The sequence below is a fragment of the Melanotaenia boesemani genome, chromosome 2 (assembly GCF_017639745.1).
Source record: "Melanotaenia boesemani isolate fMelBoe1 chromosome 2, fMelBoe1.pri, whole genome shotgun sequence".
NCBI lineage: Eukaryota > Metazoa > Chordata > Actinopteri > Atheriniformes > Melanotaeniidae > Melanotaenia > Melanotaenia boesemani.
Window position 1 is genome coordinate 6,146,310 of NC_055683.1, and position 11,778 is coordinate 6,158,087.

The following is an 11,778-nucleotide window of genomic DNA, read 5'->3' on the forward strand; positions in this document are numbered from 1 at the left end:
AGTAATTTGAGAATAAACTGCTGTTTTTTTTTTTTTATTTTATTCAGCGCTCCATCCATCTGCCTGTTAGCTTAGCTTTGCATAAAAATAAGCCTTAACAGAGAGTAGCAAGCCTGGCTTCATGCATCGGTGTGTGAAATAAGGTGAATACAACATCAGATGATCATCACATGACATTTTTCACTGTCACTGTTTATTAAAAGGAAATTCATTCCCAAGATGAGACTGTGCGATGCTCAGAGAAAAATCCAAGAGCCACAGCTCAAACTCTACAGACCTGAGTTAGCATGTTAAATATTAAACTTCATGACATCAGAATCAGAAACAGACTGAACAAGTGGGGCTTACTTGGAACAGTTGCCAGGAAAATCTCTTCTCTATAAAGAGCAGCAGGGCTACAGTTTGCAGACTTACATCAACAAACTCCCAAACATTTAAAACAATGTCCTTTGGATGCATGAGAGGGATGTTTGGTTATAATACACAGCAACACAAACAAACCAATCACAACACATCATAGTAACTGTAAGCACGGTGGTGGAGGGCTGATGATTTGGGCTTGTTTTGCAGCCACAGACCTGGACACCTGCAGTCATTGAGTCGAGCATTCACTCCTCTGAATATCAAAGTATTCTAGAGTCAGACGTAAGACCATTTGTTTAAAAGCCAAAGTTTAGCTAAAGCAGAACAATGATCCCAAACACAATAAATCTGAAAGAAAATGATCAAGGTGTTGTAATGGTCCAGATCTCAAGTTGAGTGAAATGCTGTGGTGGGACTTTAAACAAGTAAAAGCCTCACTAAAATGAAATAACCTTGTAAATAAAAGTGGGACAAAATTCCAAACTGTTGTGAGCAGCTGATGACATCATTCAGAAAATAATTAATTCATGTTATTGCTTGTAAATGTCTACAAGCGACTGCTCCTGTTTTTTGATTTAATCTTTATCAAAACAATGAATGTCATGTACTGTTCATCTAATACTGCATTTACCAAATTTTAAATTATGTTCTGATATGTGAAACCTTAAAACAGAACAAGGTTGTTCTTTCTTTTTTATACCGTTCATGGTGAGTGGCCATAACTGCTGCATAAAGTGGCTCACGGGCTTCGCTCTGTTATAGACAAGTATAAATCCCACGTCAGAGCAAAACAAACACTGAATCCTTGCTAATCCTCTGATTGTTATTACAAAGGCATGTGGGATCTGTGGAGTTCATTGGCATGTCACCTTCCAGATGGGGAACAGATGGGTGGGGCTTATCTCTGGGCGTCTGTTGTTTACTTAAAAGGAAATTGTGATTGTCATCTCTTAGTAACATATGGTTTCATTTGTAAATTATCTTCTCAAAAGACAGTTTTGTCAAGTGAATGTTTAAATGACACATGGTTGAGATACAGGAAGCTCATAACAGTTATATATTGGTTTTAGATTTCTACAGCTGCAGTTTCAGTCCTCCTCTCAAAGCTCCCTAAACATATTATATCTCACGCTTCAGGTGCAATTCACTCTGACAGGATCAAATTAAATCAGACAACAACCACTAGAGGGCAAATGTGAAACTAAATTATCACTGCAGTCATTTACTGCTGTCCTTATATATTGTTTCTGCATGCAGATAACACCATGGTATATTACCATGGCTTTTCTTATCTCATATTTACTTCATACATTCTGTTTCATTCAGCAGTTTTAAAACAAATTTTCCAAAGTTTGAACTGGTTTTAAGTCTCACAGCAGATTTGCTCTGTTTTCTCCCTAAAGACAGGATTATACCTCACACCAGCTGCATCATTCTGACATTTTTGAAGACTTATAAGCAACTTGTCTCAAGTTTTGCATGAATAATTCATTTTGTAAATGTGTTGCTTCCTGTGAACTCACAGTGTTATCCAGAGAAGCAGGTTGTCTGATCTGAGATCGTCTGGTGGCATTGATCTCCTCTGTCCAGGCATCAGCTTTCTGCTGGAGAGTTCCTCCCGTCTGCAACACAACCCTACATGTAAAACCACATTTCCCCTTTTTACAAGGGTAAACAGTGGGGTACTTCATTTATGGTTAAACAAAAGTAGCTAACAGGTTAATCTATAAATTTGTTCTGGTCTCAACGGCTGCAGCAGTGAAATAGAGGCAATTAAAGGGTCACTTTTAATTGCAAATGAAACCTTTTTTGAGCTTCACAGATTCACCATTGATCTGATTGCTTCGACTTTTGTTTTGACTTTCGGGATTTTAACATTTCACAAGTATTATACATGGACATGAGCTGCAGCTGTATCGTGTACAGCCCGCCTGTCCACACATGAGGGCAGCATTCGACAGTAGAAGGTTTTATTTCCTGGAATTGCTCTTTTTATACAAAAGCTCAGGCTTTTCTGGGCTGCCGTCTTATGCCTCCTGTCATTCTATAGCCTGTACTATGTGTGACACTAGTCAGCTCAGCTGCTGTAGCTCTGAGCTACTGGTTTCAGTTCAAAGTGCTTTTTGACAGCCCAGTTTAGTATAAAAACAAGCAGGCTTCCAAGTGAAAAGGTGGATCATTACAGTATTTGACAATGTGACTTAGCTTCCACAGCTTTATTGGATTTGCAGCACAAAAGTTATCAGTCATTGTAAACGATCTAATTACATTAGTAGAGTAGATTCATAAAATCTGAGTCCAAAGTACAAACATGCAGCCAGTTAATGGTGAATCCGTTCTGCTGTAGAAACTGAAAAGCTGCTGGTCTTCGGTTGACCCTTGGTTGTAAAATGGGGAATGTACCCAAAGGAGCAATAAAACTTTCTCACTGCCTTAACATTTATTCATGATAACGGCTTGTGGGACAATCCTGATCCCTGTGGAGCTTGCACTCAATAAAACAAAGTAAGTTATAAAATATTGAATTTTTAAATGCTATTCGAAGGAGGATGTATACCTTATTCATGAGCCGGGCGACTGACTGTATCAGGCCGCAGTGTTTCTCAGCCAGGAAGCGGTATCGCCTCTCCTCTTCCTTTAAAGCCTCGCCATAGCTCTCCCGGAGGAATTGCACATACTCACTGGAGTCCTGGGGATGCATATAATTCATAGAACTTACATACATGACACTCTGCACATATGTTCTCCATCGTACTGATGAATTTCCCCTCTGAGGAGAAGGATGAGCTGAAGATTAAAAACCACCAACCTGACTGGTTCCTCTCCTTGAATTCCTCCCCATAGCTGATGCATGTTTTTGGACCACCATTTCATACTGGACCCTGCTGCTCTGTGTGAGAGTTAATTTGAGAAAGATAATGTGTAAATCCATCCTCACCCATGCAATGTGTCAGATCTAAACTATATGTTGGTTTGTTTAAAAATGCTTCTTCAGTTTGACTGTTGTTTGTCTAATATGTTTGTGGTGCCAGATAACTCACTCCAGGGTGAAACAACTTATTCAGAGAACCTTTAAAAAATGATTATGTTCTGTAGTTGTTATTAAATTTTTCTGGCATCTCCTGTGATCTTGTTCTGCTCCCGACTGGGTCTCACTCACGGATATGTAGTCTTTGTCCAGTCTAACGTTGTTGTCCATCTGCTTCAGAACCTCCAGACTGAACTGGTGGAACTGGAACAAGACACAAAAATTCATTTTACTGTAAACACAAAATAATATGAACTACATGTGGGTTTTAATCTAAGACAAACAATATGATAGATCAGTGCTGATGTAACTTACCACTGCTTCCAGCTCCAAGGTGAGTCTTCGTTGGCTCTCAGAGATGTGAATCAGGACATCTCCTTTAAGAGAAGGAGCCAGACATGAATAATAGTAAGCAAGGCTTTTCTTTGACATTGGCTACTTTTTAGTCAGTTTTGAGTCCAGTTTGTGTGTCCAACCATTTTCAAATGAAGTTTTTATTTTGCTTGTTAAGGCACTTAATACGAACCTGAATCTTTTAAGCAAAAAAGGGCTGCAGACTCATGGGATGACTCAGTATTGTGTCCACACATAACACATAACATTTTAAATTGTATCTTTAGGTGTTTTGTTACCAGCAGCCTGTTGCAAACACACATCATTTGTTCCCATTTCTTCAGTCGCATCTATTTTGACTGCTGAGACAAAATGATTTTATTTTGTATTAATTTGCTAATTGGTTTTTAAAATTTTAGATCAGGGTGGCCTCAAAGATGTGCATCTTTGTTCATTAAGTTAAGATAACTTTCCACTTCTCTGTGCTTCTCATTTTTGTCTAATTTTATTTATATTTACGCTACTGCAACATCACATGGTCTACCACATTCCTAAAGCTGGAAAGTCTGTTGTGCATCATCATGGTCAAAGTGGAATTCTTCTACCAGACCATCTTTTCAGTGGTGTAATCTTCTCAGGCTTGCTGGCTAGATTTACCCCAGAATGCTTGTGCAATGTACCAGACTGTCCACAAACCCAGCTACAAACTGTGTGACTTCATTCTAGTCTTCTTCCTTACAAACACCAACACCACTTAGAATAAAAGCTGAATTACCAGCAAAAAAAAGCAAAGACTACAATGAATCAGCTTTAGTTTTGTTTGCAGAAGACTGCTGATTTGGAGTCAACTTGAAATTTAAAAAGTCTAATTTCTTTTCTATCCTCAAGAAAAAGCTCAAATTCAGCCCCATCATTCTACAAATTCTTGATTTTTATCAAAACCTATAAATGATTAAATTGATGCCTCTGTGTCGGCTACATGTTTGTTATGTATATTGTTGTATTTAAAGAATACCTGGTCCAAATCTTGTCTAATACTACTTTATTTGTAGAAAACTGGCCCTGTATCATAAGTTTTTAGTACATTTAGTGACAATTTCACACTCCTGGTAAAAACGTCTGCTGCATGTTGTATTTCATATTGATTCATAGTTTGTGATGAAACTAAACTAAAATTGCAATAAAATAAATAAAAAGTTTCTTATCAACGTTTGATCAATTACCCTAATGTTTTAATTGGATTTTTTGAATTAATGATGAAGTCTTTTAGCTTCATAAGCTCTTTAAACATCAATAATTATTTAGTTTTTGTTCAAATCTATTTTCAAAACCAGCTTGTTTTTCCAAAAATACAGAGTTTATAGTGAGTGTGAGCCAGGATGTTTTTAAAGTCTTTATAATTGCACAGTGTGTGTGTTTCCTAAATTAGATCTTGTGTTTTCAGGTCATCGTGACTCATTGTTGATCTTTCTCTAAAGCTGCTTTGTTTCCTCCAAACATGCGGGACAATCTTTCTGACTCTGATAAAAGCTAATCTGTACTTTTATGACTCAACTACCTTTTTATTCCACTCAGTCATCTTTATAAGAACTTTGATCCAACTCCTGATTATTGAATATTGCCTGTTTTTTGTGCATACTTGTTAGTATCTGGATAGTATGACACTTCTAATGAAACCCTAAAAAGTAATCTGCTAATCTGCACACCTCCTATAAGAGAAGGGAAAAGGGGCTGAAGCATCTAAAAAGGCAAAACTTTGTTGCTTTTTTCCATTTCTTTAAACGTTGCAGGCTGGTTGGGGAACGGTAATCTTGTTTAGCCAGTATGCTGTGATTCATCCCCTCAGTTAGACAACAGCATAAATGTTCTCTACAGTGTTTCCAACTCCAGCTGTTTAACCTGGCGTACGTCCACCATGAAACAGCGGGTCAAGTGACCACAGGCCCGCTGCCTGTAATCATCTATTATTTATGTTCATGCTGATATCAGATCCATGTGCCAACATCTTTAGTCCACATAAAGACAAACTCAAACGTTACACTGCAGCCAAGCTCTGAACCACAGAGTCATAGTGTACTATGATACTATACTATGATGTCAGTGTATAGCTGCACACACTGACATCAAAGAGCAAGTTAATCTCAAACACAAAGACAACTATTGCACATGCACTTTAATTGTGAAAAGAGCAATAAAACCTAACTCAGGGTTAAACTTTGGTCTTTAAGAGGATTGTGTTTAATAAATGGTCATAAAGGCAAACAGCTCTAGGGTTCAGGGTGTGATGCAAACATGCACTCTTTACATTTCTCATTGATAATGATCATAAGTTTGCATGAGCCAGCTGTGTAGACGTACCGAGGGATTTTGAGGACACGGTGTAGAAAGCTTTTTCTCCAATCTTTGAAAGTGCACTGAAGTAATCTTCACTTGTGACAATGAGAGCTGTAAAAGACAAATTCATGCTGAAATCTGAATTCACACACACTTAAATATCTTTCTGCATCAGTATAGAAGTATAAAAGGAACATGATTAAATCAAAGTGAGATATTTTCTTCTTCACTAACAGAAGCCATGAAGTCCAAATGCATCCTGATTATTAGCATATTTATGAATTGCTACTGTTTATTTTTGTTTATGTGTCAAAGCACATCTTAAATGTCCATCTTGGTGTTTCACCAGCATCCTGAGCACAGCTTCGGGCCCTACAGCAGAACCTTTCTTGTTTCTTTCAGTTTGAATGTGCTTTAATGACAAATCCATGTTATCGTTTAACAGATGAGGCTGCAGCTGAAACAGACCACCCAGCACTGTAAGGCTGATGGATTTAAAGATGACAAAACTTCTCTTTTAAAAAGTTCCAGTTGTATTATTTCCTTGTCTTGACAAGAGCTCATGAAAAATAAGTAAAGGGAGATTAAAGCCCCTCTGCAGGTGGCAAATAGACCCAGATTAATATTTTATGTCTGGAGGGCTGTGGGTAGAGCTGGTACTGATTACTTGTTGATGTAACATTTATACATTAAACAAAGCAAACTTTATCTGTAACTTAGATGAATTTACATTTCATAGTTTGTTATTATTGTTAACAAACAATTGTTATTATGTTATTTGTCATTGAGGCTTTTCAGAGGAATTTCTAGATTATAGGCTCTAAATTTAGAAGAAAATAAAACTGGACACATTAAAACTTCATTGATATTATGTCTCTACTCTGTAGTTCAATAAAAGTTTGTTGTGGGTTCTTGTTTGTCTGCTGATAACGTGGCCATAACAACCTTTACTTTACAATCACATAATCAAGATTATAATAGCACCGGGATATTCCCAAAGCATGAAATTTGGAATCACTTCAACTTCAAATTTCTGGTTATACAGCACTTGTTAAGAAATTAATTTTACACAATAACATCAGATGGTTTTTTCTCTCTCTTTATTGCTTACCCTTAAACGCTTGGACAAAGCTGTTTCCCAGTAGAACCAGTCTTTGTAAACTTGGGTTGAATTCATCAGACAAGTTCTGTTTAGGAAGTTTAGAAAGGAGAATCATTCTTTAATTAATCTGTTTGCATGGGAACAAACTCTCTCCACAAACCTAAGACTCATCCAGATTAGGAAATCAGACCAGAATTACAAAGATAATTTACAGATTCACATCATGTTTGAGTTGAATTCAGCGTCCCCTCTCAGTAACTCTCTGTTTCCTGACATTCTTTCAGAAATAAAAATCAGGTTCATTCCAGTTGATTCCCGCAAAGAGCCACAGATTCTGTTACTTACCGAGTAAATCCCCAAAGTGGAGCGGAACAGCTGATCACTATTAACTCCTGACATGTTTACTTCTACAGTATTGCAGCAGACAGTAAAACCTTGAGAAGCTTTTCAGGCCTTCAACCATCCAGTCAGTGCAGCGCAGCCTCTGAAAGAAGTGAGTGGTTTGGGACTGGATCTGGAGTTGAGCAGAGGAGACAGCCCAGTGTGACGGTAACCGACACCACTATTGCCTGAAAAAGACTGGAGTAAATTATTAAACACAGCTCAACCATAAAACACACTGACATATGCTGTGTGTGTATTAGTATGTGTCCCACACTGCATGTTTTATTCAAGGCTTTAATGGAGATCTGCTTTCAACTTATTTACCATTTTGAATAGTTTTGGAAAAACAATGAACTGCTACCACACTTTAATTACACAGACAATGTTAGGAAGTGGGCATAATGATTCATCTTCTATGTAGAGTTACTACCTAACATGGTGAACAGGTCTGAGTACCTGGTGGCCTGCTGGCCCAGCCTTGGATCCTGGGCTCAGTCCACTGGACTCAACCATCCAGGCTCCTCCGTCTGCAGGAAGGAGATTCAAAGCCGGGGCAGCGGGAGCTGAGTGGCAGGCAAAGGTGGAGGCCTGTACATTCAACTCCACATAAGTTGTCTCTTAGGACATGGAGACCCTTGGGAGACCCAGAACACACAGGAGGGAATGTATATGCCTTCTAATCTGGGATGGATGGATGGATGGATGAATAGATACCTGGTTTCATTTCATTTGAATCATGTGTGTTGCAGTAAGGAAACATGTAAAACCTGCAGGACACTGGTCCTTGAGGACAGGATTTGGGGTCCCTGGGTTAAAGCCAACAGTCAGGGATGGCTAAGAATCGCCTACGCCAGCCCTGACTGTTGGCTCTTATCAAAAGGGTTTTAGGTTTCAAGCCTAATCTTAAAGTTTGAGGTTTCTGCCTCAAGGACACAAGCTAGAAGCTGGTTTCAATAGGCACCCGCCTGACGACCGAAGTCTTCTCTTAGAAACGCTGAGAGTGAAGGGCACTGTTGGAAAAAAAGGAACTATACGGTCTTTAAATATTTTATTTCACAAATCATGCTTTATATCAAAAGAAAAATGAATTTAAATTCAATTCTGGATATTTTTAGAAACATATGACCTCTCTTGCAGCTGGAAGCTTCTCCCTTTTCTCTTTTTTGTGTTATAAAAAAGTAAGAAAAAATCTAGTGGTGGTCTAATGTTAAAGTAAGAAATACGTGGACCAGTTTGTTTGCATGACTGAGACAGAAAGTTCCTCAGTGAGTTTAATGACGTAACCTGGTCAACAATAACTCCAAGGTTCCAGTGGAAGTCATGACAACGCTTTCAGATCTGATTTGCACTTATCAATTCAGCTCATTTTTAAATCCATCATTTAATATTCCCCATTCATTTAATGAATAAAGATTTTCTTTTTTTTTAAGACAAACAGACATGAAGAACGTTGCTTGACCCACTCAGTCAAATCTCAGCGTGAGCTGCCTCCTGAACGGACGGTGATGTTTACTTTCTTTACATAAGTGCATTGTTGAGTGCAGATTGTGTGCTGTTTCATTAGGAGACTTCAGGCTGATAACAGCAGGAAACACAGCAGCGCACCAACAATTAATCTGGGTTAACCATTAACAGTTTAACAGAGCCTGGACGCTGCTGGAAGCAGAGAGGTTTGCCCAGTAGATGGCATCATAAACCAATGGAAGCCATACATTAAACAACTATAAATCCCTTTAATTTAATTTCTGTTTATGTGTTTTTCTTTCTTTTCCTGACTTATTGTGTTAAGTGTAGCTGCATTAATTACTGACTGATTACAGATTATCAATGTGGGAGAAATTTAGATCCTTTACTAATAATATAAAGCCTTTTTTAAGCCATGACCCTTCGTTGAAAATCAAAACCAGAATGTTTATTGTCATTATACTAAAGGTTTAAAGAGAAGTAAAAGAGGGAACAGACAAAACTAATAAAATGTAGAAAAGCATGAATCTGCATATGAGGGGGGTGATACCAGAATACAAATGAGCAGAGTTCAGACGTCATTATCTCTTATGTTTCAGTTTTTATCTCTTAGCCTCTCGTTCCCATCTCTGCAGGAGAATTTAAACTGTTTGTATTATTGTAAATCAGTGAAGCTTTAGAGCTCAAATCATTTCTGCTGCACACATTTAACAGTAAAGCCTTCAGCTCCTGCAGCATCAAGAGGTCTTAGTTTAACATTTAAATCCAACTTATTAAGAGAATGGACAGCTCAACTCTGGTTTTATTAAAACATTAAATATACTTGTTGTAAGGCAGGAGGATTTTTTTCTTATGTATTTTATCTCCCATGTTTTCCTCCCTCTCTCATCCTTTCCTCCCCTTGGTATTGATAAGATACATTTTTCCAAAGCACATTTCTGATGTTCAACTCTCAGTTTCTCTTAATGAATCTTATTGCAGAGAAGATAAAAAGCTAGAAATTGGTTTTCCAGGACTTCTTGCAGATGCTGGTTAATAATTTGATGCTTTTCTGTTTTGGGAGATTATAGTTTCTTACAGATAAAGTGTGTTACCCATTTGGATTTTTCTAATAATTAATTGCCTCCATTGCCACATTGAGGTTCATCATTATTATCTGGGCCGTACTGATGGTGCACATCATTATTCTGTTCCCTTATTACAACTCCACGAGTCTGAGAGGCTTGGTGAAAGTAGTGTAAGTCTATCAGTTCTATCTACTGCTTGCTGAAGCTCTGAGGTAATGGGCTAAGTTAAGAAGTTATAAGCAGTGTTTGTGTTAGTTATAACATTTTTTATTATAGTCAAGGGATCATCATTGGCAGGCAGAAGACCCCTTCCCATAAGGCTGCATTGCTTTTTGGCTTACATTCAAATTGCTCCACATTTACTGAAGTGTCTTCTCAAAACTCATCTCGTTTAAAGCAGTTGATCCTGAGTCTGTGTGTGTATGAAGGCAAAAATATGTCTTTTTTTTAAATGACCCAACCCTGTAACAGTTGTCTAATTCCTCACCTGGGACTTGGTTGGTCTTTAGGACAGAGTTTTGTCGCTTACCGGCCACCTTGGCTTGACTAGAAGTGCCAGAGTACCCGGTTTGACCCCCTGGACCAGGAACATGGCTGAAGTATGCGATGGAATACCAGAAGAGTCGAGGGAACCTTGTAGTAATCACAGTAGGTCCTGATGACTGATGGAAAAGATTTCATCTGCCAGGTTTTCTCACACATTTCAAAACAAAAACTTAATGAGGTGTAAGTGTGACGTGTGGTAACACAGGAGAAGCATAATGGCACATATGAATGTGATGATGGTGGAGGTTTTACTTCATGGAGGGCCGCAAGAAAATTTCAGCAAAATTATTCAACCTTCACTGCTGGATACCCTAAACATGGAGGTTAAATACTCGTAAATACCATTGTTTAATCTGATAAGCTGCTAATTACAGTATATAGGCAGTGGTAGAGCTAAACTTTTATATCAGATTTTTTCATGCTAAGGTACTCTTTCAGCATTCTTTATAGTTTATTTTCACCTCCAGTATAAAAGGAATCTTGATTAAATTAGTTGTGTGTAGTACCTAAATACACTCACTCAAAACTAAATATGACATGGTTTCCCCACATTATCTTTAAACTAATATAGTGCTAGCATATAACTGGTTTAGTGAAGGATGACTATTAAGGAAATTCCTTTAAAATTTACATTTTTCACATTGGTGTACTGGGTGACACTGGTGAACCGTGTCTGGTTTGGAAAGACTTTTTCAACCTCCTACAATGACCTGTGAATCACCTGAGGTGGCACCTGGGATGTCCAATCACATTTCAGAGGTGGCCAGTGCCTCCCCTTTAGTTCCGCCCCATTTAAAGGCCTGCTCTAAAAGTGAGAATAAAGTGTTTTTATTCATGTCATAATAGTGTTTTTTCTGCTCTTTAAGTTGGAGTTCATGCTCGCTGACATACATCACTTCATGTCCTGTATGATTTTAGATAGGTGTCCTGGGTTGAGCTTAATCTGCTGCTAATGTACCTGTGAACCAGCAGCTATCTGTGGCTACCTGTGCCATCATGTGGACGGAGCACGCTACTCGACCAGCAACCCTGCTGTCACTCAGCTGATGCGGCACTGCCATCTTTGTTTGGCCTGTGTGAATTACAAAGAAGAATTTATTGGAGGCCTATCACAGGTGTCTAACGAATAAAGCATGACCTGTGTGGTTAGCTAACCA

At 38.2% G+C, this 11,778-nt stretch overlaps 1 protein-coding gene across 1 annotated transcript in view; it reads right to left on the minus strand.

Annotated features, from left to right (window-relative positions):
• The window catches only part of baiap2l2a (BAR/IMD domain containing adaptor protein 2 like 2a), a 17,286-nt gene extending 9,237 nt beyond the window's left edge, over positions 1–8,049 (minus strand). The window contains exons 1-9 of the mRNA XM_042009686.1: positions 8,001–8,049; positions 7,506–7,729; positions 7,170–7,245; positions 6,083–6,169; positions 3,707–3,768; positions 3,524–3,595; positions 3,173–3,253; positions 2,921–3,052; positions 1,887–1,985 (exon numbers count right to left, since the gene is read on the minus strand). Of these exons, the coding sequence (XP_041865620.1) occupies positions 1,887–1,985; positions 2,921–3,052; positions 3,173–3,253; positions 3,524–3,595; positions 3,707–3,768; positions 6,083–6,169; positions 7,170–7,245; positions 7,506–7,559 (663 nt within the window). The 5' untranslated portion in view covers positions 7,560–7,729; positions 8,001–8,049. The remainder of the gene's footprint in view (positions 1–1,886; positions 1,986–2,920; positions 3,053–3,172; positions 3,254–3,523; positions 3,596–3,706; positions 3,769–6,082; positions 6,170–7,169; positions 7,246–7,505; positions 7,730–8,000) is intronic.
• Between the last annotated feature and the right edge of the window lie 3,729 nt (positions 8,050–11,778).